The sequence below is a fragment of the Pristis pectinata genome, chromosome 33, assembly GCF_009764475.1.
Source record: "Pristis pectinata isolate sPriPec2 chromosome 33, sPriPec2.1.pri, whole genome shotgun sequence".
NCBI classification, from domain to species: domain Eukaryota; kingdom Metazoa; phylum Chordata; class Chondrichthyes; order Rhinopristiformes; family Pristidae; genus Pristis; species Pristis pectinata.
In genome coordinates this window covers 3,152,885-3,180,497 of record NC_067437.1, presented here as the reverse complement: position 1 = coordinate 3,180,497, position 27,613 = coordinate 3,152,885, and the positions used below count along the sequence as shown (strand labels likewise).

Sequence of the window (27,613 nt, the reverse complement as noted above, 5' to 3'; positions counted from 1 at the left end):
AGTGCATGAATCACAGAAAGCTAGCAAGTGGGTCCAACAAGTAGTTAGATCAATGACTTGGATAAGAATGTACAAGGCATGGTTAGTAAGTTTTGCAGATGACACTAAAGTAGATGGTATAGTGGACAATGAAGAAGATTATTAAAAATTACAGGGGGATCTTGGATAATTGGATAAGTGAGGGGTGTTTCACTTTGGAAAGTCAAATCCAAGTAGGACTTTCACAGTGAATGGTAGGCCCTGGGGAGTTGCAGAACGGGGACCTTGGAGTACAGCTACATGGTTCCCTGGAAATGGAGTCACAGGTAGACAGGGTGGTGAAGAAGGCTTTTGGCTCACTGACTTCATAAGTCAGGGCATTGAGAATAAAAGTTGTTAGGTCATGGTGTGGTTGTACAGGACGCTGGTGAGGTTGCACTTGGAGTATTGGGTTCATTGTCAGTCACCCTGCTATAGGAAAGATGTTAGTAAACTGGAAAGAGTGCAGAAAAGATTTACAAGAATGTTGCCAGGCTCTGAGCAATTGGATTATGGAGAGGTTAGGTAAGCTAGGACTTATTCCTTGGAGTGTAGGAGACTAAGAGGTGATTTATAGAGGTGTATAAAAATCATGAGGGGCATAGATAGTATGAATGTACTCAGTCTTTTTCTCAGGGTTGGGGGAATCAAGAACTAGAGGGCATAAGTTAATAGGAATTTCAGGGGCCCCTTTTTTTTTAATATAAAGGGTGGTATGTATATGGAATGAGCTGCCAGCAGAAGTGGTTGAGGCAGGTACAATACCAACTTTTAAAAGACAGTTGGACAGGTACATGGATTGGAAAGGTTTGGAAGGTTATAGACCAAACGTGGGCAAATGGGACTAGCTTGGATGAGGCATCTTGGTCAGCATGGACCAGTTGGGCTGAAGGGCCTGCTTCTGTGCTGTATAACTCTACGAAGAGGGCCAATGGCATTTTGGCCTTTGTTGCAAAGTGGTTGGAGTTTAAAACTAAGGTTTTGTTGCAATTGTACAGGTGTTGGTGAAGCCTCACCTGGAATTCTGTTTACGGTTTTGTCCCCATACCTTGTATATAAAACAAAGTACACAGGCCCTCCCCAGGTTATGAAAGTCCAATTTATGAACACCTATACATATGAACAAGTTGACTATGAATTTTGACTTGACAAAAATTTTCCGATGAATTTTTTGATTTTTGAAAAGAGTTAAGCTTCCCTAACTTTATAGCAGAGCTTCATGAGTGAGTGTGAGGCGAATCGAGTGATTTGGAGTTGGCCATTGTGGTCGGGGTCTGACCATGCAGCTGAATGCTGCTGAGATGGAGGTGATATTTTCAGTGGGAATTAGTGGTTTGAGCTGCTGTGCTGACTGTTTGGAGGTCTGTATGGGGATGGATTTGTTGACTCGCTCACTTACTGAGTCGGTGAGGACGGGTGGCAGTCGCACTTCCTGCGCCTGCTCGTTCTCCCATCACAGCTGTTTCTATGATCCTCTCCCACATACTTGTTCAGTTCTAACTAATGAAACATTTCTGCTACAACAGTTCTCGAATGGAACCATTTTGTAACCCAGGAACTGCTGGAATTGGTTTATTATTGTCACTTTTACTGAGGTACAGTGAAAATCTTGTCTTGCATACCGTACCTATCATACAGATTTCATTATAACAGTGCCTTGAGGTAGTACAAGGTAAAACAATAACAGAACACAGAATAAAGTGCTATAGTTACAGAGAGAGTGCAGTGCAGGTAGACAATAAGGTGCAAGGTCAATGAGGTAGATTGAGAGGTCAAGAGTCCATCTTATCATACTAGGGAACCATTCAATAGTCTTATAACAGCGGGATAAAAGTTATCCTTGAGCCTGGCAGTACATGCTTTCAGCTGTAGTAACATTGGAGACAGTACAGAGGAGATTTACTGGGCTAATTCCTGCATTGGGAGTGTTGTCCTACCAAGAGAGATCAAATAACTTGGGCCTGTATTCCTTGGAGTTTAGAAAAATGGTGACCTTATTTAAGCACAAGATCCAAAGGGGGTTTGACAGGGTTGTGGGTGGAATGTTTTTACTAGTAGGAGAGTCTTCAACAAGGGGACAAAGCTACAAGATAAAGGGCCGGTCATTTAAAACAGAGGTACATAGAAACTTCTCAGAGGGCAGTGAATCCCTTGAATTTTCTGCCCCAGCAGATGGTGGAAGTTGGATCATTACAAGTATTTAAAGTGGAGGTGGCTAAATATTTGGTAGATCAAGGAGTTGGGAGAAATGGCACAGAAGAGGAGTTGAGACGAGCATAGATCAGCCATGATTGTGTTAAATGGTGCAGCAGGCTCAAAGGGCCTGATGACTTGCTCCTGTTCACTATTTTCTTGTGTTTTGGGATGGGTGATCTGCTGTCGGTCCTTGCCAAGCATTGAGTACAGCAGGAAAGGTCATTGGAGTACTTCTTCCCTCTGTCCTGGATATCTACAACTCATGATGCACACGCAAGGTCTGCAGAATCGTAGATGACCCTTCTCATCCCTCCCACGACCTATTTGTCCCACTGCCGTCTGGCAAGCGGTATCGGAGCATCCGGGCCAGAACTACTAGACTGTACAACAGTTTTATCCCCCAGGCTGTCAGGCTCCTGAATACCCTGGAGACAGTTTCAGACAAATGCCGTGTCAAAAGCCTTGGTTTGCACAATGACGTATAAGAACTTCGGCTGCTGCTGAACATGTTTATACAATTAGTACAACACAGTTCTGTATCTTCTTTGTCCAACTCGGTTTTGCACTAACTCCGCACTAAATTTGTATTCTGTAAAAACTGTCTTGCGCTATTTGTACTTGCACAATTTTTTTTGTCTGCGTTTATTGTACGTCTTCTGTTTTATGTATGTCCTCTGTGTGAGTCTGGGGGAAACGGCATTTTGTTCCTCCGTGTGTTTTTATAGCATATGGGTGAATGACAATAAAGTAACTTGAATTTGAATCAGATACTGTAAAGAAGCAGTATTAAAGGGTGGCTGTGCCAAAGTACACGTCTCTCCTTGTTCCTACGTTTAACTGGAATTTTAAGCAACTTTGACTGAGTAATGTCACTAGCGTTGATATGTGGCTCCCGGATCATTACACATCCTTGTATAATTACGAAGTCTACTCCTGTAGATGGTGCTTAGCTATGAGACTGACCTCCATCATTGACACAGTTATAGTAAATGACAAAGTAACTTGTATTTATTTTTATAATCTCACCAAACAGTACAATTTTGAATTATCAAGGGACAAGTTCTAGAGGAGACCTCAAGAGATATTCTTTGCGATCAACAGGGCAGACGATTTGTTGATCAGAATAGCTCAATGCAGGTTTTAAGAGAAGTCACGTTTAAGTTTTACAGGAGATGTTACTAGGTTGGTATGAAGTTCAACTTCGACTTTCAGAATATTTTTGATAAGGTATCTTACAAACTATTGTGGGAGATAAAAATCTGTGGTATTGGTGGTAATAGGGCATTTTAAGAACTGGATGCATTTTCACAGACGCTGGATATTCTAATTGTGAAATAAAAACAGAAAATTCTGGGGCTGCTCAGCAGCTGCATCTGTGGAGAGTGAAACGGAGTTGATGGTTTAGACCATCAACTGTTCATCAGAAGTAAGAAAAAATAAAAAAGTGAAAGTGTAATTCTCTAACTCCTGGTAATTGCTTCCCCTCTGTCCCCTTTCCCTCCCTCCCTCCCTCCCCCCTCATTTGCCTGGCCCCCATCACTTCTTTTCTCCTCCCCCATCTTCTCCATCTGCCTATCACTCACTCCTCCCACTGGTTCCCCATCCCACCTCCCTCCCTTTATTCCATGCTCCACCTTTCATCATTTTCAGCCTGTTGTCACTTCCACCTATCACCTCCCAGCATCTGGCACCATTATCACTTTTTCCTCCCCCATCTGCCTATCAATCCCCCCCCCACCCCCTCACCTGGATCCACCTGTCTCCTGCCAGCTCTTGCTCAACCCCTTCCCTCCATGTTTCTGTATTGGCTATCTCTCAGCCCAAATGAAGGGTCTCAACCCAAAATGCCGACTGTCCATTTCCCTCCAAAGATGCTGCCTGACCCGCTGAGTTCCTCCAGCATCTCTTGTGTTGTTCCAGATTCCTCTGTTGTCTCTGTGTCTCCATGTGAGAAAACAAGTCTTCTGTCTCCACTGCATCTGTCCTCATGATGAGGCTTTCTGTTCTAGGACATCAGAGATGTCCTTTTTTTTCAGGAAAAAAGGTTTCCCCTCCACTGCTATCAATGCAGCTCTTAACTGCATCTCTTCCATTTCCTGCATGTCTGCCCTCACCCATGCTCCCAACATAATAGGGATAGGGTTCCCCTTGTCCTCACCTACCATCCCACGAGCTTCCGTATCCAACATATCATTCTCTGCAACTTCTGCCATCTCCAACAGGATCCTACTACCAGGCACATCTTCCCCTCCTCTCCCCTCTACGCTTTCCACAGGGATCACTCTCTCCTCAACTCCCTTGTCTGCTCGTCTCTCCCTACCAATCCCCCTCCAGGCACTTATCCCTGCAACCACGCTAAGTGTTACACCTGCCCCTACACCACCTCCTTCCGCACCATTCGGGGCCCGAAACAGTCCTTCCAGGTGAGGCAGCACTTTGCTCATGAATCTGCCAGTGTCATTTATTGCATCCAGTGCTCCCGGTGTTGTCTTTTCTACATCGGTGAGACCTGATGCAGGTTGGGAGTTGGCTTCGTGGAGCACCAGGATATCCTGGTGGCCAGCCATTTTCATTCCACTTCCCATTTCCACACTCTCATGTCTGTCCACGGCCTCCCCTACTGCCAAGTTAAGGCTAAGTGCAGATTAGATGAACGACACCATATATTCTGTCTTGGTAGTCTCCAACATGACGGCATCAGCATCGATTTCTCTAACTTCCAGTAACCATTCCCCCCACCTTTTGGTTTTCCCTTATCCCTCTGGCTTCTTCCTCTTCTCTTTCCCCTTCCCCACCCTCACTACCTGCCCTTCAACTCTCCTCTTCCATCGGGTAGAAGATACAGGAGCCTGAAGGCACATACCATCAGACTTAAGGACAGCTTCTACCCCACTGTGATAAGACTATTGAACGGTTCCCTTATACAATGAGATGGACTTTGACCTCACAATCTACCTCGTTGTGACCTCGCACCTTATTGCACTGCACTTTCTCTGTAGCTGTGACACTTCACTCTGTACTGTTATTGTTTTTACCTGTACTACATCAATGCACTCAGTACTGACTCAATGTAACTGCACTGTGTAATGAATTGACCTGTACGATCGGTTTGTAAGACAAGTTTTTCACTGTACCTCGGTACAAGTGACAATAATAAACCAATACCAATAATACCTTCACCCACACCTTCCTCCCTCTGGTTCCCTGCCTCCTTCCCTTTATTCCATGGTCCGGTGTCCTCTTCTGTCAGATTTCATCTTCAGCCCTTTGCCTCTTCCACCTATCACCTCCCAGCTTTTCGCATCCTTCCCACTATCTTCCCCCCCACCCCGGATTCACCTATCACCTGCCAGCTCGTGCTCCTCCCTGTTTTCCCCCACCCTTTTATTCTGGCTTCTGCCCTCTTCTTTCCAGTCCTGATGAAGGGTCTTGGCATGAAACGTCGACTGTTCATTTCCCTCCGTAGATGCTGCCTGACCTGCTGAGTTCCTCCAGCGTTTTGTGTGTGTTGCTCGAGAAAACAAGTGTGTTTCAAGTTGCAGAGAGTTGGAGGTTGAAGTGAACAAGGGAATGTCTGTTATAGGGTGGGGCAGGATTTCAAGCTGACCCATTTGCTTTTGGAGTGAGCCTGGAAAGGGAGCTGAAAATAATACTGCTGGAAGAACTCAGCAGATCAGACAGCGTCTGTGGAGGGAAATGGAAAGTTGACATTTTGGGTCGTGACTCTTCTTTATCCGGAACAGTTAAATTTGGATGAATGTAAAAAGAGGCATATGAATGAGGGGAATAGAATGTTACAGCAGGGAAAATTTTGGGTCCATGCTGACCAAGATGTATATTCAAGCTAATCCCGTATCCCAGCACTTGGCCCATATCCCTCTAAACTCTTGTCATCCATATACCTGTCCACATACTAAAATGTATCTAACGTACCTGCCTCACCCACTTCCTCTGGCAACTGGTTCCATATGTCTACCACCTGTTGTGTGTTTTTAAAAAAAAGTTGCCCCTCAGGTTCTTATTAAACCTTTCATCTCTAATCTTAAAACTATGTCCTCAACCCTGGAAAAAAGACCGCTCACCTTATTTACGCCCCTCATGATTTTTATCCACCTCTGAGATCATACCTCAGTCTCTTACGCTGCAAGGAGTAAAGGCCCAGCCTATCGAACTTCTCCCTGTAACTTGTATAATTCAGTCCAGAGAGAGAGAGGGAAAAACAATCATCTTGGAACTGAGAAATGCTGAAAATAACAGTACCTGGGAATCTGAAATAAAAGGGAATGGTGAAAATATTCAGCAGATCAGGGAACATCTGTGGAGGGAGAATACTTTTACAGATGCACAACCTTGAACCACTGTAGCTCAACTGATATTGAGACTCCTTTCTGCAGAGTCAGGGTATTTTCATAAATCACATTTCACAATCATAAAGGCGTAAATTCACACACTTTCATTTCTTATTTTTTGGCTTTTTTTTCTAGAAAGATTTTCAAGTTTACTGAAGTTTAAATTTTGCCTCTCTAGATCCCCTTTTGTTGTGGTGGATGGTTTATATTGCAAGTAGCACAGGCTGCCTGTCTTTTCATGGTGATCTGAGCCTGATTTATTTTTATCTGCCCTGAAATCTGGAGCAAGACTTCAAAAAGGATCACAAGATTCTTATCAAGAATCACTTCACCATTGCACATGGTCCTCCTACCTTTTTCCTAGCTGATGTGTACTGGCTTGCAATTTCTGATTTACCTTCCTGACTCAAGTTAGTTAGTCTAGCAGAGACAGGCAATTGGGCCTGGGACTTTCCTTTTTAAGACTCAGCTGTTCACTGCCTCAATCAGCTGAGTTATCAAAGAGCTAGATTTATATTGAGGAATGCTGTAATTCATTTCTCATTGCACTTTGCAGAAGTCATTCCCTATTTGGGGTAGTTTAGCCTTCCATGCCTTTCATCTAGAACTTAAACAAGAAAAGGGTTTATGAAAAGAACCTGCCTGTTGTGAGGAGAAACAATGAAAAATAATTTCTTGTTGTTTCTAAATGTGGAGAGTGGAAAATCACAGCAGGTTGTTCCAAAAATTAATCCTGCTGTTCGGAGATTTAGAATGTTCTTGTGTAAGTCTTAACTACATAATGTTAGTTAGAATCAAGGAATTTTGTGTGCTGAAGCTGGTCAATTCCTTTTGAAAGTGTTGTCTGCTTATTTCTGTCCTCTGGACCCTGCCTTGTGGACAAACTGTTGGGGCCTTATGGGTAGATAGGTCGTTTGAACATTGGTATTGACTAGTGCTAGCCTGTATTGGCTGCTAAGAAGGTGTTGCTTCCTACCTCGAAGGACTTTCTCGTTTCCCTTCCCACTATCCTGCTTGAGCAGGGAGGGAAGGCTAGTGCCACCCAGTTACATGACCAAAATTTGGTGGAGATCAAACATACCACTTCCCTGTGTCATTGCTGGGCCATAGTCCCAAGTATGATCAATGCACTATCATTGACATTGTGAAACTTCATTGCACCTGCTATCTCTGACCATTTAGTCCCATGCCCCACTTTCCTATTTATCATTTTCGACCAGTGTTTCTATTATCCCTATGCGCAGAAAATGTATTCTTTCTGAAATAACTTCATGTCCTTGATTTGAGTCATGTCAACTTATTAGAAATATCTTTTCTTCCGTACACAATCAGAATTTTGATCAACTTTTTATTCACAACATTCTTAAACCCCCTTGTAACTAAGGCCTCTCTTCCTGGGAATCATTTCGGTAATTCTTTCTGAACTGCCTCAATGGCATCTTCCTAAAGTAAGACATTGTTAACTGAGCGCAATTGATCTGTGACCTAACTGCTGAGTGGTTTAGGATTTACTTCTTTGACTTTGCACTCCATTATCCTGAAGTTGTTGTTTATTTCAAATTATAGTTATGGGACACTAGTGGGACAGTCACAAACGGGGACATAACTACAAAATAAGGGGCCAGTCATTTAAAACTGAGGCGTATAGAAATTTCTTTAAGGGTAATGAATCTTTGGGAATTCTCTGCTCCCAAGGGTGGTGGAGCCCATAAAATCCTATTTATTTGTTTGTTTGTTTATTTATTTGAGGTGGAGATAAATATATATTTGAATGATCGAGGAATTAAGGGTTATGGAGAAACAGGCACAGAGGAGTTAGGGCCAGCATAGATCAGCCACGATCGTATTGAATGGCAGAGCAGGCTAGATGGGTCTGGTGGCCTACTGCTTATTTTCTTGTGTTACACTTAGTATTGCAAAATTCATACTAAGATGGAACTAATTTCTGCACTGTGTAAAGAAATAATATATATTTGTAAAAGATTTTTCCACTTCAAGATGTCCCCAAAATGCTCTACAGCCAATAAACTACTTCTGAGAGGGCAGTCGCTATTGTAATTTAAGACGTGGAATTTTTCAGTTTTCATGTAATTCGATTTTGGTCAAGGGAGAAGCAGTAGCCAGAGCACAGTGGAGAATTCCTATCCCTTGATCTGAATAGCTCTGGGAGTTTTAAGTATAGATAGCCTCATTGTAATATCTTAATCAAAAAATACCTTTCAACAGTGCAACATTTCTTCAGTATGCACTGGTATATCAACCTGGATGTGGCATTTATATTATTGAAGCAGAACCTATAACCTGAAGTGGCAGCAACACAGCCATGACTGTTTGATACTATTAAGTAGACCTATTCCTTCCTGAAGTGAGAAATTATAAGGATTTTATAAGATGTCAGAAGGTAGGTTCATTAACATTGCCATACACCTGCATTAAGGGAAGTTTGGCGGCAAAGGTGTCAAGTTTATTAAAGGGGAGGCCATGGCTTTATGAAGCCAGTTGGTTTAAGTGTGCTGGAACCAGTTATGTGCCTTGCCCCTCTAGTTTATACCAAAACTCTGTATGACCAGTATATTACCAACAAAAATTAGTGACTCTATGTTGCCAGATGTGGCCGGTTTATGTACAGGAAAGAACCACAAATTCCATGCTACTTAATCTTCACCAATGCACTGAAATGTCATCTCACGTTAGGTCCTGAAGTGGAACTTGTACTCTGTCTTTTGGCTTTTGAGGTGACAACACTTCACCTTCCAATCTTTCACTATGTTGTCATTCTAGACTAGAATTTCTTTTTCCTGTTCCTTATCTTCATTGTATATCCATTTATCGGATGTCTCTTGTATCCCTTCCAGAGCCTCCCAACATGTTTTGCAGCCAATAATTTTTTTTTGAAGACTGGTCACATAATGAAGAAGCCACTTATGCAAGTGAAGCTTCTATTTTCAGCATTGTGGTAACAACCAAATCATTTGTTGTGATGTTGCTGATGAGATTAATATTGGTCAGGACACTAGGGATAATTCCCTTAATTATCATTGAAATAGCACCACAGGCTCTTGTGTGCCCACCGAATAAACTGGTAGGGCTTTGGTTCAACTGGAAGATGGTGCAGCACTTTCTTACTGCACTTGTATTTTGTCATATAGTGGTTTGGGTTATTATTATTGTCATGTGTACCAAGATAGTGTTAAGAGTGTGGCGTGGGACTTGAACCCTTAGTCTATCTCGGCAAGATTGCTACTAACTGAACCAAATCTGACACTGCTAGTCTGCTTTTGTTTATACTCCCCTGGCTTCTTGTTGTATGGCATGGTGGACTATTGTATCTCTCGTGCTGTTATACAGTCTCTTTATTTCCATTTTATTTTTTTTAAACTTGCTTTTCCTGTGGAACACTATTGTATTTTTTCACCCCTACAAAATATTCTAAGCTTTTAAGCATATTGTGTTGCATCTTTTGCATGTCTCCAAGAGCCACCACTTACTGCCAGATGGAGACAACCCCTGATCTTGAGCAGGTTGCTTGGTAAATAGATCACCGATGGTCTAACAAACCCTTTAACCGCAAAGCTTTGCAGCTTGATCGTTGGGAAAGAGATGGTTGATGTAAGCCAAGTTACAAAAAAAAATTATGCAATTTGGAGTGGATTAATGAGGCTGTGTTGTAAGCCCCTTGCTGTTGATGGTTGGGTGGGGGAGGGCTGGTTTGTGGTAGGGGTGCTGCAGCAATTGTTGGCTGGTGTCTATCTGTGTTATTTAGTTTTAATGCAAACAGCCCTCCGGAAACGGACAGTTTCCAGCTTTCCTGTGGTAAAGCCTTGCTTCCTGCCTGATACGTCCGCTGGTATTTGTACTGTACAGTTGGACTTAGTTCTGTTGCTCCATTGCAAAATGGATTGCAAAATTGGTTTGAATTTCAGTTGAAGTCATTTTTTCTTCCATTGTTTTCTCCTGTGTCCACCTGACTCAGTGGGTGCGTTTCCACATCTGCCAGCAGCCCTCTTGTGCTTTGCCTAAATGGCTATTCTTTACATCCATGTCCAAATAGTGTGTTTGAATAGTGTTAGACCATGGAGAACATCATTGCCCAGAAAGATCCTTTTGTCACCTGGCATTACATGTGCATCCTCCCCAGGAAGTGGTCTGTACAATCATTGGGAGCAGGAAACCTAGCTGATTTTCCTTTCTTTCTCCCCTGTCAGAGCTCTTTCAGTGAACTTTAAAGAGCAATTATCAGTCATGAGCATCTTTTCAGCTAATCTGTACCTGGCACACTCATTAGCAGAGGTGACCGAACAGCAATGAGCAGCCTGAAAATCTAACTGTTTTCCAATCCTTAAATCCAGCAGCATAATAGAATAATGGAATTGTAACAATGCAGAATGAACCATTTATCCCATCGAGTCCATGCCATCCACCTGTAAGGCAATCCAGTAATTCCCACTCCTGTATTAATTATAATGTTTTGGTTTTATAGATGTGCTGGTGCTTGATATTTGAAAGATTAAGGGAGTGCTATGGTAGAAGGTATGCTTAATCTTTATCCCAAACTTGGTGCTGACACGTGTAGGGGCTTTAGTTATTCTTAATCTACAACACGATAAGGAAGACTTCTGTGCTGTCAGAGCGAACTCCCAGAAGGAGGAGGCAAATGGTCTACTTCTGCTCTGATGTCTCATGGTCTTAAAAATGTTTTATTTTCAAGGAGAGCCAAATTCTTCATCTCTTTATACAAAGGACTATAGGCAGAATGGGGACAGGAATTTGAATTGCAGGCTTCTCGATGATGCTACTGACTGCCCGCATATTAACTCAAGGCCACAGGTTTTGCAAGGTAATCAGGAACCACGGGTATTTCACTGCTTCAAAGTTGAGCAGGTCTGGAACCATCCAGTAATAACCATATTGATATTAGAGACTTGCATTTAAGGGGGGGAGGGTGGTGGGGGGGGCGGTTGGGGAGGAGATTAAAGGAGATGTGTGAGGCACTTTTTGTTTTACACAGAGTGGTGGGTGCCTGGAACGGGCTGCCAGGGGTAGCGGCAGAAGCAGATACGATAGAGATGTTTAAGAGGCTGTTAGGTAGACGCGTGAATATGCAGGGAATGGAGGGATGTGGATCACGTAAAAGACAGAAGAGATTTTGTTTAAGTTGGCATCGTATTCAGCACAGACATGGTGGGTCAAAGGGACCTTTACCTGTTCTGTACTGTTCCATGTTCTGTCAGTTAATGCCCATGTCCTGGCAGCTGTCATAACTTGTTCTATAGACACTTTACTTTGCTTGTGACACTTCACTTTGCTTGCTATGGTTCAGCTTCTGCATCAGGAATAAGAGTCGAGCTGTTTTCTGAATGCCTGTTTCCTCGCACAATTTCAGAACGGGTGTACTGGAAGGGAGTTTGAACATAAGATGCATGCTGCCACCGGCATGTTGGAGGGCTAACTATCGGTGACACGAGACATTTTCAGTACACTGGAGAATGCATCTAAATTTTGCTTTCGATAGCACAATTGTAACCAAAACATCCGTGATAACTTCACAGGTGTCATCGTTGATCGGACCAGCCACACACATACTGTGGCCACGACAGGAGGTCAGACCCTATATGTTCTGTAGTAAATGGCTCACTCCTGACTCTTCAAGCAAGGTACAAGTCAGAAGTATGTTAGAAGTATCTTGCCTGGATGAGAAGGAAACTTCCATTTACACCCTTAGGACCCTACATGACAGTGTTGTCACTGTTCTAATGTCACAGCCATTTTCTGTGCAGCCAACTCCTAACCATAGCAAACTGGTGACGATATTTCCTGATGAAGGGCTTTGGTCTGAAACGTCAACTGTTCATTTCCCTTCATAGATGCTGCCTGACCTGCTGAGTTCCTCCAGCATTTTGTGTGTGTAACAACAATATTTTTTTTTGTGTGATCATGTGTGAAGAACAAGGACTGGCTGGAACACGTCATCTTGAATTTAACCTTTAAACTCTCATCCCAGGGATCAGTAGGTGATTTGTAAAGGTCATTACCAGGCCACAGCAGTATTAGGAAGTGGTTTATCTACATCAGTGGTTGCTTTACAAAGCCAATTATTAATTTCAAGCCTAGCACTGACAAATACCAGGATCCTTGTTTGTCACACACATTGCAGAAGTTATGGATACAGCGCTGGTAGCATAAAATGAATCTGCTGCTCCTACTGTTAGACCAGATAACTTGATGCCTGTGTTCCCTAAAACTTAATACTACACCTCAGTCCAGCCTATTGAGTATGTTGGAGTACACTTAAGCTCAGTTCAGTAGCACCATGATACGCGTAGCTTGATACCATGGTCTTTGCTAACCTCTAGCATTGTTCTTTTTTGGTTTAGTTCTTGCTGCATTTGTATTTCATTTCTTACAGTTGTGCTCAGGTTTAGGGGTTTTTGTGGAACACAACACTTTTGAAGCTTACACGCACATTTGTTTGATGTGGCATAGATCAGAAGCAGAGTAAAGCTTTCTCAACCCTTTGCTTTCGTGTTGAACTGTACTCCATGCTACATTTGTTTGCCTACTCTCCTGCAGTTTTGGTGTGAAGCTAAAGTATGATCCTGTTGCACTGACATTCCTTGAATAGGCTTGGCAGATGGTCTTTAATGGTTTGGCATAAACCCAGGTTGTTTGGACCATCAGGATGTTGTCTGTGGTTATTTTCCACCTGAACCACCTAGTCTAATACCAGTCTCATGTTCACTTCTCATCTTTGTGCTCTTCACTCAAGAAAACACAGCATTGGAATATTTGAGAGAGAGACATTTAGGTGGCTTTAATTTGTTTTAGAAAAGATTCAACCTGGTGGCACTAGCAGCATTCCTGGAAAACAAAACCTGACATTTATGGGATTGCATGGTCCCTTTTTTTTGCCCTCCTAACTTTCTTCCTTATGTGTATTCCTACATCCCTTGTAGTCCTCAAGGGACTTGCTTGATCCCAGCTGCCTATGCCTGATGTATGCCTCCTTTTTCTTAACCAGTCCCTAATCTTGCCAGTCTTGCTCTTCACTCTAATACACTGGCCCTGAACATGCCTTTTTTATTTCTAAGTTCTATCCATGTGGCGTCACTGGATGTTCCTGCAGGCTGTCCTCTCTAACTACTGCCATGATGTTCTCCCTAATCAATAGTGCAACATTCCCCCTCTTTTGCCTCCACCTCTGTCATACTGGAAGCATCTGAACACTAGAACATTGAGCTGCCAGTCTTGTCCATCCCTCAATCATGTTTCTGTAACAGCTATAATATCACAATCCCATGTGCCAATCCATGCTCTTCAGTTCATCTGCCTTGTCTGTATGGCTCCTTGCGTTATAGTAAATGCAGTTCAGCTGAGCAGACTTTCTACATTCCCTGTCCTGCCCCTGCCTTGCCTGCCTAACTAGACTTGCTTTAACCTCTATATTTGCTTCAACTTTCTCATCTGATGCAGTATTATGGGCCCCCCACCCTGTCAGACTAGTTTAACTCCTGAGTAGCTTGAGCAAACCTCCCCACGAGGATATTGGTGCCCCTCCAGTCCAAATGCAACCTGTTCTCTTGTACAAGTCACTTCTTCCCCAGAAGAGATCCCAATGGTCCAAGTAGCTGAAGCCCTCCCACCTGCACCAGCTCTTTGGCCACACATTCATTTGCCTTATCCTCTTATTCTACTTTGTTAGGAGTTTGAGGAGATTTGGTACATCACCAAAGACTCTTGCAAATTTCTACAGATGTACAGAGGAGAGCATCCTGACTGGTTGCATCACTGCCTGAGAGAGAGGTGGAAGCAGATGACATTTAAGTGTCTAGACGAGCACTTGAATCACCCAGGCTCAGAAACTATGGGCACAGTACTGGAGGATGGGATTAATACAGATGGATGGCCCACTGTCAGTGTGCACGTGGTGGGCCAAATGCTCTGTTTCCACGCTTTGACTCTTTTGACAGCTATTTTGGATTGCGATGAGAAATTCTTTTGCACAAGATTATGAATTCTCTGCTCCAGAGAATCCTGTAGATGATTTGGGGTATATTCAAAACTAAGAAATATTTTTTGGATTCTAAGGGCTGTGAGGAGTAATAGAGAATAGTGCAAGAAGTTGGTGTTGACGTGGAATGTTAGCTCACTCAACCTATCCTCAGAAGACATGCTCTCCAATCCAGGCAGCATCCTGGTAAATCTCCTCTGCACCCTCTCTAAAGCTTCCACATCCTTCCTATAATGAGTGACCAGAACTGAACACAATACTCCAAGTGTGGTCTAATCAGAGTTCTGTAGAGATGCAACATTACCTCGCAGCTCTTGAACTCAATTCCCCAACTAATGAAGGCCAACACACCATACACGTTCTTAACAACCCTATCAACCTGCATGGCTACCTTGAGGGATCTATGGACGTAGGCCTCAAGATCCCTCTGTTCCTCCACACTGCTAAGAGTTCTGCCTTCAAATTCGATCTTCCAAAGTGTATCACTTCACACTTTTCCGGGTTGAACTCCATCTGCCACTTCTCAGCTCAGGTCTGCATTCTATCAATGTCCTGTTGTAATGTACAGCAACCTTCTACACTATCCACAACATCACCAACCTTTGTGTTATCAGCAAACTTACTAACCAACCCTTCCACATCCTCATCCAAGTCATTTATAAAAATTGCAAAGAGCAGTGGTCCCAGAACAGACCCCTGTGGAACACCACTGGTCACCGACCTCCAGGCAGAATACGCGCCATCTACCGCCACACTCTGTCTTCTATGGGCGAGCCAATTCTGAATCCACACAGCCAAGTTTCCCTGGATCCCATGCCTCCTGACTTTCTGAATGAGCCTTCCATGAGGAATCTTATCAAATGCCTTACTAAAGTCCATGTACACCGCATCCACTGCTCTACCTTCATCAATGTGCTTCGTCACATCCTTGAAGAATTCAATCAGGCTCGTGAGACACGACCTGCCCCTCACAAAGCCATGCTGACTGTCCCTAATCAGCCTATGCTTCTCCAAATGCCCATAAATCCTGTCTCTAAGAATTTTCTCCAGTAATTTGCCCACCACTGAATTAAGTCTATAATTCCCAAGGTTATCTCTACTCCCTTCCTTAAACAAAGGAACGACATTTGCCACCCTCCAATCATCTGGCACTACTCCTGTGGCCAGTGAGGACGCAAAGATCAGCGCCAAAGTCGCAGCAATCTCTTCCCTCTCTTTCCGTAATAAATTTGAATATATCCCGTCTGGCCCTGGTGACTTATCTATCCTAATGTTTTTCAGAAGTTCCAGCACATCCTCTTTCCTCATGTCAACATGCCTCAGTGTATCAGCCTGTCATATGCCATCCTCATAAACGCCAAGGTCTCTCTCACTGGTGAATACTGAAGCCAACTATTCATTAAGGACTTCCCCTGCCTCTTCCGACTCCAGGCACGTTTCCTCTTTTATCCCCGATCGGTCCTACCCTCACTCTAGTCATCCTCCTATTTTTTCATATACGTGTAGAACACTTTGGGGTTTTCTTTAATCCTACTCGCCAAGGTCTTCTCATGCCCCCTTCTAGCTCTCCTAAGTCCATTCTTAAGGTCCCTCCTGGCTACCTTGTAACTCTCCAGAGCCCTCTCTGATCTATGCTTTCTGAACCTTGAGTCAGCTTCTTTCTTCCTCTTGACAAGATATTCTACGTCTCTTGTCAACCATGGCATAGAAAGAGCGAATGCACACAGTCTTCTTCCCAGGGTCGGGAATGAAGAACTAGAGGACATAGGTTTAAGGTGAAAGGGAAGAGATTTAATAGGAACCTAAGGGGCAAATTTTTCACCCAGTGGATTGTCCGTATTTGGAACGAAGTGGTTGAGGCAGGTACATTAACAACTTTTAAAAGATACTTGGACAGGTACATGGATAGGAGAGGTTTTGAGGGATATGGGCCAAACACAGGCAAATAGAACTAGTTTAGATGGGCATCTTGGTCAGCATTGACTGGTTGGACCGAAGGGCCTGTTTCCATGCTGGATGGCTCTATAACTGGGAGATGGTGGAATGCCAGTCGTTAATGGCAAAAATGAATTTCAGGCAGGAACAGTTGTGGCAATGGCTTGTGGCTGCTAAAGCTTTGACAGCTGTTTGATCATTCTGAGAATAGTGCACAACCCACCCTTAGACTTCTGATTCAGTCATGCCCCTCTCATACTGATTGCAAAACAGAGACTTGAGTCATCTGAAAGCTGGCTGCCATCATATGTGACTGTGCAGGGGTGCAGACACTAACACACTCTAATAGTACATTAGGATTTGCAAAGCTGGCTAGTTTTTGGATTAACATATTCATTCTGGCTGAATTTGAGGAGAAGAGCACAATATTTCTGTTGTGCTGTGAAATGCTGTCACAGCTATTGACTTCCCCTTCTTGGTCACACTGCAGCTAAGAAGTGCGGAATGGAGGTGAGAGGGAGAGGCGAATTCAAACTGATCACCATAGTTGTGTGCCTCATGGTGGCTGGCTTCAGAGCCCGGCATTGGTTGTTTATTCAGGGTTTTCACCCGGGATTCTTGTGTGACAGATGAATTGAAAAGGGGAAAAAAAAAGCATTAATTCTCTTTGAAAGTAAGAGTCTAATTCTAGCCAAAACTGATAGGATATAAAATGTCTTCACTGTTTGTTTATCTGAAGGCTGAAGTCTCGAACCATTTCTGTTGAGTTTACAGCCACAGCAGAAAAGTGCTGCTAATTGGGTACAAATTTGATAATCTCATGTGAGTCATGGGATGGATTGCACAGAGTCGCACAGAAGCTATTGCACAGAAACGGGTCATTTGTTCTGATTGGTCTGTGCCAATATTTCTTCTCCATAGTAGCTTCTCTCACCCTGCCTCCTAAACCCTATCATCCTGGGATATATTAAATCTGTCCTTAATTGTGTCCATGCTTCAACCATACTATGTGGCAGTAAGTTCTACCTTCTCAGTTCTCTGTAAAGAAATTCATGTTAAATTTTTGTTTTGCAGTGGCTTTCTTACATTTATGTCTTCCGTGTTCTGGATACAGCTTCTCCAAGTCCACTCTATCAAGTCCTCTCCCAAACCCTGCAAAATTTTAAGTGTTTCTGCCAAGTGTGTTCTTTATCTCTTTTTCAAGGAGTGGAGCCCAGTCTGCTTTAATGTTTCTTGGTAAATGCATCATTCCAATCTGTTCCCCCACCTACCCTATCTTCCCCTTCTCACCTGGATTCACCTATCACCCACCAGCTCGTGCTTCTCCCCCTCTCCCCACCCTTTTATTCCAGCTTTTGCCCTCTTTCTTTCCAGTCCTGATGAAAGGTCTTGGCCTGAAACGTCGACTGCTCATTTCCCTCCACAGATGCTGCCTAACCCGCTGAGTTCCTCCAGTGTTTTTTGTGTATTGATCCCAATCTGTCAAATCTTTTCTGACAGAACTTCTATAACTTATTGTGGTGCTGAGACCTGAACTGTGAACAGTACTCTGCAGAACAATCAAGGTTCTGTATAACTTAAAGATTTTTGTGCTTTTGTATTCTGCTTCTTCAGAAATAAACTTTAAAATTTTGTGTTCTTTTTACCCTTCTTACCCAGTGCTGCTGATTTTAACAATTTGTACATCTCTATCCCTTTTGCTGTTTTACCACATGTAGTTCCTTATCTTCCAGGGAATAATTGGCCTTCATGTTCGTATGAGGCACTCATATTTTGCTGCATTGAATTTTCCATTTATTGACGCATTCTACCTGTTAATCTCTTCCTGTGTGCTGTTCCAGTCTTTATTAGCTCCTGTCAATTTGGTATTTGCAAATTTGGAACTTGTATCTCCTATTCCTGAGCTCATTTGCTGCCGGGATGATGAACCTATCCCTGCAGCAAATTACTCCCTATTTTCTTTCACTATGAGATGCTTTGCTTAATTCTTAGTTGTGTTTAAATCCATTTTGCTGTCCAGCTCTCTATTATAGTAGCTGTCATGAATCTTTTTTTGGCGGCACATATTGGAACCATTCTGAGAACCCCAGATAGATCCCATCCACTTCAGTGTCAATTCCTACTTTTTCTATTACCACTTAAGATAAGATATCTTGATTAGTCACATATACATCGAAACACACAGTGAAATGCATCTTTTTGCGTAGTGTTCTGGGGACAGCCCACAAGTGTCACCACGCTTCCGGCGCCAACATAGCATGCCCACAACTTCCTAACCCGTACGTCTTTGGAATGTGGGAGGAAACCAGAGCACCCGGGGGAAACCCACGCAGACACAGGGAGAACGTACAAACGCCTTACAGACAGTGGCTGGATTTGAACCTGGATCACTGGCACTGTAAAACATCACACTAACTGCTACACTACTGTGCCTACCTTTGAAATGTTTAGTTAAAAAAAAATCTCGTTGAAGTACTAGGAATCATTCATTTGATATCAGGACCAACATACTTTGCTAGGGATGAATAGAGAGAGCTTTACTCCTTATAGAATCGTAGGATGATACAGAAGGAGGTCCTTCAGCCCCTTGAGGCAGGTTTGATTCTTTGAAAGAACTGTCCTGCTTCTCCAAAGCAGTTTTTTTTCCCCACCAAGCCATTTATTCAGTTAACAATAAACAATCTGCTGGAGGAACTCAGCGGATTGAGCAGCGTCTTTGGGGAGGGGGGAGGAATTGTTGACGCTCTGGGACAAAAACCTCCATCGGGACTCTCTCTCCATTTATTGAACTATCTTTTTGACATTGTATTAAATCTACTTCCATTGCCATTTCAGGCAGCAAGTTCCAGCTCATTGCAACGTGATAGATAAAAGGGAAACCTTTTTGTTTCTTCTGGTTATTGATCCTTGCACAAGAAACAGTTTCTCTGTATTTATGAAACAGTTTATTTATCTATAAAAGCCCTAATGATTTTAAATATCCTGTAAAATCTCCTATTAAGCTCCAGTAGTCTTGGAAAATGATCTCAACTTCTTCGTTCTGTCTGCGTTACATCTGACCTGTGAAAGCTTTTGGTCAGTGGTGCTGTCCCAAGTAGGTTTTGTTTCATTCTTCAACTCGTCCTGTCTGATGATTTATATTTTAAAAAAAACTTGCACATTTCTCATCTGTTTTTCCTTGTGCTGCTGTTTATTTCTGAAAGTGTTACTTCTTACAGTTACAATGATAAATTTTAAGCTGGAGTTCTAACTTTTTCCAGAGTGTCACTGGTTTCGGGCGACAGATGATTGAGAAAACGAAGCAGCTGGTTGAATCGAAGTACACCATCGCAAATGGCTACAAAGCAGATGCTAAGGTAGGATCTGGTCCATTTCACTGAAGGCATGCTTAATGTCAGCAAGCACTGGGCTGAGAGTGTTCCAAAAGCTTCTTCTTATTCCTGTGGAAAGAAGAACCACCAAGCCCATTCCTATTCTTGCATGGTTTAGATATTCTCTGATCTCCACCATCTGCCAGACTGAAACAATCAATGAGTTGGTATGCTGTCTAATCCTTAAATTATTTTATACTATTCCATTGGGTCAGCTCATAACCATGCACAATCTTTCGATCAGTGCTACATTAAATCAAAGTGTGAGTGGTTAATATGGGCAGGATGAAAATAGATGTTGCATTCCTTAAATGTAGTATAGCAAAGACAAAAATAATTGAAAGTAGTAATACTGCGATTGGAAAAAAAAACAATCTGCTGGAGGAACTCAGCAGGTCTAGCAACATCTGTGGGAGGAAAGGAATTGCAAATGTTTTGAGTCGAAACCCTGCATCAGGACTCTGGTAGTAGGTACAAACGTTGTTTGTGCACAGTCCTGATGCAGGGTCTTTACCTGAAATGTCAGCAATTCCTTTCCTCCCACAGATGCTGCTCGACCCGCTGAGTTCTTCCAGCAGGTTGTTGCTGCGGATTCCAGCATCTGCAGTCTCTTGTGTCTCCAGTGCTGCAAAGAACACTGTACTAGGGTTTATTTCTAGAAGAGTACAATACAAAAGCAATTAGATTATTTGCAACTCAAGGCTATCCAGGTGGGTACGGTTTGAACTGAGTGGAGACTAGAGCTGGGTTTATTGTTTTTAATTTGACTAGGTGGTATCATTGTTGCTCTCTACATCAGCCCTATTCTTTACTTTTTGTTCAGGTCACTAGTCAGCACTGTTAGCAGTACAATATGAGCACTGCAGAAATAGACACAAGATGTTTTCATGAGTATACATATATGCCAAAGGCAGGAAAGTGGGAGAAGAACAGGGAAAGAAACAGGGAACTTTGAGGGTGACAAGGTGTAGAAGATAAACCAACCAAGTCAGCACAAATAGTGAAGGTATACAAACTTGACTGGTATCCCAGGAGGCCAAATACAATACAAGGAGTATTGGCTAAAGAACACTCTTTAAAAGTGAGTCTTCTCTATGGCTTAGAACACTGTTCCTTGATATGTTGCCTTTCTGTACTATCAAAGGAGCTCAGCAATGTCTTATCCTAGTCTTGTTTTCCTCTTGTTAGGTTATTTATGGTGACACAGATTCTGTGATGTGTAAACTGGGAACACAGACGGTGGAAGAAAGCATGACACTGGGTCGTGAGGCAGCTGAATGGGTCTCAAGTCACTTCATCCCTCCTATTAAACTTGAGTTTGAAAAGGTGGGTAGAAAAGTTTTCAAGTGTAATTTGGTTAAAATTGGGTAAAGGAGCCCTATGGTTACATGATTATGGACCTTCTCTCACATAATGAGAGCATGCATTATGGAAACCATTCTGGCGCAGTCTTGTGCTTTGGGTTCCAAACCTGCAAGTTCTGCCATCAAGGAGGACAAGGTCAGCAGGTGGCATGAGAACACCACCTCGTCACACATCAAACTGGCATTATATTGTCACTTCATTCTTTGTTTTCTGTAAGGCTTAGAAGTCCCTTCCCAACAGCACTGGAAGAGTCATCACTGGAAGAATGTATGAAAGAGAAGCAACTGTAAGCCATTTGGTCCCCTTGTGCCTGCTGTGCCAGGTTGCATCAGTTTAAGCAAATGGTTTGCTGCCATTTTAAGGCTAGTTGAGGATAGCCAATAAATTTTGACCTTGCCAGCAACATCCACATTTTATAAGTAAAATTCATGTCCAAATTTCACCCCTTACTTTTTATTTACTAAATTATTTTAGAGATTAACGTGTTGCCATCAATAGTAAATGAAATACAGTTTAGTTCAAAATTATGTTTGCTGTCCTTGAGCTGTTTTGTCCAAATAGCTTAATATAGTGCTGACATTCATGCTTGTTTTGCAAGCATAAAGTTATTTAATAAGACCATGGAGATCCTTTTTATATCTGAAGTCATTTTACTCCCTTCATGGTTGATTTCTTGTTTATATAAGCAAGCTGTAAAAACAGACTTATGTGGAAAAGTTAATTTTTATGGTAGAAGTAGGAGTGGTCCATGGGATGATTTGACTGACTTCATTTGCTCATTCCTGCCGTAAATGTATTGTCTATTGATGTACCTGTCTCAGCCTTGAGTATGATTGGTGGCTCACAGTCCACAAACATCTGGGTAGAGAATTCCAAAGATCTACAAGCCTCTGGGAGAAAAGGTTCTTCCTTCCTTTAGTATTACATGGCCAACTCTTTATCCTGTGTCTATGCTCCCTAGTTCACCGCTTGGGGGTGGGGAACATAATGAAAAATGTACAGTTGGAAATGCTCAGCAGGTCAGGCAGCGTCTATGGAAAGGGAAACAGACCCTCTGACAGACTTCTGGCTAAGGATCTTCAACCTGAAAAGTTAACCCTGTTTCTCTTTCCACGGATGTTGCCTGACCTGCTTTTTCCAGCATTTTTTTATTTCGGACTTCCAACATCTGCAGTTTTTTTTCCATCTTCACTGGCGAAAACGTACTTGCTGCATTGACCCAGTCAAGCTCCCTTAGAGCCTTGTTTTAGTCAGATCACTTCTTTTCTTCCAAACTCCTGATAAAGGGCACTTTCTGGCCATTTTGTTTACAGGGCCAGTCCCCTTGTTTCAGAAATCGACACAGCGAATCCTGGCTGTAGGATTAAATGAGAGAAATACTTAAGTTTATTTGTGAATTTTTCTTCCTGTGGGTTTTTGCTGAACCTAAATCCCAGTTTGTGCTTTAGTGATAATTTAGGCACTTTTTTGCGAAGCAGTAACAATGGGGTGTGGAACTGGTTGCTCAACTGTGAGCACACCTGCTTCTCACACAAAAGTTTGTAGGTTCAAGTTCTGTTTCATTTGTGAGGACAAAACAATGTTGGTGCTCCCGGTATGGTGCTGAGGGTGTTGCTTTGTTGGAGGTGCCATGGTTTGGTGTGGACGTTAAAATATGTCCAAGAGAAGTGGCTTATTCTGGCCACTTATCTGCTGCTGCTTGTCGTATGATTGCCTTTGTTACATTAATGGCCAAGCGATCCATTTTGTTTAAGTGGAAGGATCCAATACCTCCCACTACTTGTCAATGGTTTTCTCAAACTATATCATGTTTCAACTTAGAAAAAATTAGGAGTGGCACTGTTGATTCTTCGCTTAAATTTGAGGAAGTTTGGAGTCCATTCATTCAATATTTTCATATGATATACATCCCTTTTCAGTAATCTTTGAACTTAGAGGAGCGGAGTTGACGACATAATAATGCTCTTTGTTCCTTGAGAAATATCAGTCCAGTTTCTTTTTCATTATTAGTTTGTTTCGTTTTATTACTTATAATTTTTTTCAATTTGGTGTTTTTTTAATACAATAAATCTTTTTCTTTCCCTTTTTGATTTGATTTTTTTTTGTAATATATTCATTTACTAAGAAACTGTGGGGCCTAGAATATATTTTTTATTCTTTATGACTATATATTGTCATGATTGTCCTCCCGATCTCTTTGTATCACGTGTATAATTACCTATGTTATTTGTATTAATCTGTATTAATTTGAAAATTAATAAAAAGAATGAAAAAGAAAGAAAGGGAAGTGGCTTAGAACAATCACATGACACTAGTCAAAGACAAGTCAGGAAGTTCTCCCTTGTGTTCCATCCATATTTATCCCTCAACCAGCCTTGCTTTTTAAACAGTTGCTACTTTATTGATGTTGAATGGTATGGCATGCAAATTGGCTCCCACATTTTGCCACCTCACTACCGTGCTCACACTTCAGAAGTCTCTCATTGACAGTGAACCACTTGCGAGACAACTTAATGTTGACAGATATGCTATATGTATGCAGAACTGTCCTCTTTTTGCCTTTGTTCACATAAATGCCAGTGTCAGAGCTTGTACAACTTTCCTTGTATCACAGTTTGCTGAAATTTAACACTGAGTGTTAAAGGCAATGCATTCCAAAACTCAGTGAAACAGAGAGGGCAGTGAGTAAGGAATAAAAGTACAAATCATTGTCCTCATTTTCAGGGCTAAATTGCCACATCACAGATGTCAATTTGGATGTCCAGTTTTTTTGAAAGAACTTGTATTTTCACACACTTTGACTATTTAAGTTTTCCAAAGCACTTTCTTGAAGTGCATGCCCATAGATCCTTGGAGGTACTAGAGCAGGTAAATAATGATTAATAAAGTGTGTTGGATATTTGCCTTTATTATTAAAGGCACAGAATGTAACAGCAGGGAAGTCACATTGGAACTGCTGACCATAGCTAGAGGACTACATACAATCCTGACTCACCATATTGGGGTAAGGATGTAACAGTGCTGAGGCATGTCCAGAGGAAATATACGAGGAGACTGCTAAGATGGAGATTTCAGGTTTTGAGGGAAGATTAACCAGGTTGTTTTTTCTAGAACAAAGAAGATTGGGAGAGATATATATATTAAAAAAAATTGAGGATAGACATGGTGGATGGGAAAAGCGTATTTCCTTAAGAAGAGGTCAAAGACTGGAATACACATTAATTTACATTTTTTAGTAGAACTGGAGCTGAGAATTGCTTTCACCCAGAGATGTCTGGAACTCCATCCTGGAAAGGTGGTGGAAACAAATCCCCTTTATCACATCTAAAATATACTAGCATCAGCTCTAGATGAGCAACAATCGTCAAGCCAAGGACTTGGGCTGAGATATGAGATACCCCTGAATAGTTTTGCTTTTTGGTCTCATTTGACACGATGGACTGAATGGCCTTTATCCATGTCATAGGTTATTGTGATTCAATAAATAAACTAAGAGGAGACAAAAAAGGAATGGCTGAAGACTTGTTGGAAGGGATAAGTTGTAATAAGCTGAACGGGGGGGGGGGGGTGGCTTGGAAGGATGGGGCGTGGGGGAGGTGCGCAGAGGGGGTTGCGCACAGACATTATGTTGGTTTGGGATGATGGGTGAAGTGCAAACAGGACATAGGGTGGGAAAGGGTGCATTGTAGAATTTGGAGTAATAAAAGGTGATCTGTAGGTGGCCAACAAAAAGGGAATTTGAGATATCTGGAACAACACACACAATGCTGGAGGAACTCAGCAGGTTAGGCAGCATCTATGGAGGGAAATGAACAGTTGGCATTTCGGGCAAAGACTCTTCACCAGGACTGGAAAGAAAGAGGGCAGAAGCCGGAATTAAAGGGTGGAGGGGAGGGGGAGGAGCACAAACTGGCGGGTGATAGGTGGGGAGGGGGGGGGAAGTGGGAATGATGTGAGATGCTGGGAGGTGGTAGGTGGAAGAGGCAAAGGGCTGAAGAAAATGGAATCTGATAGCAGAGGACAGTAGACCATGGAATGAAGGGAAGGAGGTGGGGAGCCAGAGGGTGGAAGGTGTGGGTGAAGGGCAGGTCGTGAGGGCAGGGGAGGGGAAAGAGAAGGGGTAAAGGGACCGGGGGAATGAGGGAAAACAAGTGGGGGAGGGGATGGGAGAAGTTGGAGAAATCGTTATTGATGCAGTCAGGTTGGAGACTACCAAGATGGAATATGAAGTGTTGTTCCTCTAATCTGCGTCTAGCCTCAACTTTGGGATGGGATTGGTGACAAGGAAAGGATTTTGTTGTGAGAAATCAAAGTGATGATTTTGCCCACCCCATTGGAGGATTTTGACTTGCTCTTTCATTTAAAAGATGGTGACAGATAATATTTTTGAAAATCTTTCTTTCAGGTATATTTCCCTTATCTGCTTATCAACAAGAAACGCTATGCTGGTCTATACTTCTCCTCCAACCCAAACACGCACGATAAGATGGATTGCAAGGGTATAGAGACGGTGAGGAGGGATAATTGTCCATTGGTAGCTAACCTGATCAACACTTGTCTTCAGAAGATTTTAATTGAAAGGTAAATGTTATTAGGGAATATTTTCATTCCTTATGTATCTCAATTTGGAGGATTTGCACGTCCAATAAATGCTTACAAAATCTATGAGATGAGAGCCTATGTGCTGTAGAGAGAGTAACATTTAACTTGCTCTAGATTATTAAGAAAGTTGCTTGAAATTCAAGCCAGTGCCAAAAGAGCTAATAGAGGCAACCTACCTCTGTTCAGTCTTTTATCTTGAGAGCTTTGAACCAACTACATTAGTTTTTGCTCTTGCAGTTCATGAACTAATTGAAGCCTGTCCTGGTGCTTTTAATTCTATCATCCAACTGTCCTGGTGCTTTTAATTCTATCATCCAACCCCTGTATGATTCGAATGATGCTGCTTCAGTGTTCATCCACAGAATAGTGTTTCCTCTACTGAGAAGCACATTTCAATGCTCACAAGTTGGCATCGGTGAGCTCCTGCACTGTGTAGATGCCGACCTTGAGCAATGGGTATGGTTTGCCTCTCGCCATGGTGTGCGATAGATCATATGTGGGGGTTCTTGGTCCAACCGCAGGGGTCGGTGTTGGGACCGCTCCTTTTTACCTTGTACATTAACGATTTGGATAATGGAATAAATGGTTTCGTGGCTAAGTTTGCGGATGACACCAAGATAGGTGGAGGAGTAGGGAGTATTGAAGAGATAGGAAGGTTGCAGAGGGACCTAGACAGTTTAGGAGAATGGGCAAGGAAATGGCAGATGAGATTCAATGTAGAGAAATGTGCAGTTGTACACTTTGGAAGCAGAAATAAGCGGGCAGATTATTATCTAGGAGGAGAGAAAATTCAAAGTACAGAAGTACAAAGGGACTTGGGGGTACTCGTGCAGGATACCTTAAAGGTTAACCACCAGGTTGGATCGGTGGTAAAGAAAGCGAATGCTATGTTGGCATTCATTTCGAGAGGTATAGTGTATAAAAGTAAGGAAGTGTTGATGAGGCTCTATGGGGCACTAGTGAGGCCTCATTTGGAATATTGTGTGCAGTTTTGGGCCCCACATCTTAGCAAGGATGTGCTGACGTCGGAGAGGGTTCAGAGGAGACTTACGAGGATGATTCCAGGAATGAAAGGGCTTACGTATGAGGAGCGTTTGTCAGCTCTTGGACTGTACTCACTGGAGTACAGAAGAATGAGAGGGGACCTCATAGCGACATTTAAAATATTGATAGGAAAGGACAGAGTAGATGTGGCTAGGCTGTTTCCCTTGGTGGGTGAGTCCAGGACCAGAGGGCACAATCTTAGAATTAGAGGGTACAGTTTCAAAACAGAGATGAGGAAAAATTTCTTTAGGCAGAGGGTGGTGAATTTGTGGAACTCCTTGCCACGTACAGCAGTGGAGGCCAGATCAGTGGGGGCGTTCAAGGAGGAGATAGATAGATATCTAAATAGTCAGGGTATCAAGGGATATGGGGATAAGGCCGGAAATTGGGATTAGAACAGGTTTTTTTTTCTTTCTTTCCCCCATTCCCCATTTCTCATTTCTATTTTCCCTTTCCTTGGAGCAGACTCGATGGGCCGAATGGCCTGCTTCTGCTCCCTTGTCTTGTGATCTTGTGAACCTAAGGATGGTTTGGTTAAGGACAGTTGGTTTTCTTGTCCACACAGTTATGTATACTTCTACTAATGTAAAAATAAAATTTGCTGAAAATACTCAGTGGCAGTGACATCTGTGGGGAAATATGGTTAATATTTCAGATTGATTTTGGAACAGTTCTGATAAAAGATCCTTGACCTGAAACATTACATGTTTTTCTCTTCACAGAGG

The 27,613-nt window shown here is 42.5% G+C and overlaps 1 protein-coding gene across 2 annotated transcripts in view; it reads left to right on the top strand.

Annotated features, from left to right (window-relative positions):
* Positions 1 to 27,613, top strand: part of pold1 (polymerase (DNA directed), delta 1, catalytic subunit) — a 145,968-nt gene that overhangs the window by 75,203 nt on the left and 43,152 nt on the right. For both annotated transcript variants that reach the window (XM_052043016.1, XM_052043015.1), the window contains exons 18-20: positions 19,767 to 19,862; positions 21,066 to 21,203; positions 25,648 to 25,823. In XM_052043016.1, the coding sequence (XP_051898976.1) occupies positions 19,767 to 19,862; positions 21,066 to 21,203; positions 25,648 to 25,823 (410 nt within the window). The remainder of the gene's footprint in view (positions 1 to 19,766; positions 19,863 to 21,065; positions 21,204 to 25,647; positions 25,824 to 27,613) is intronic.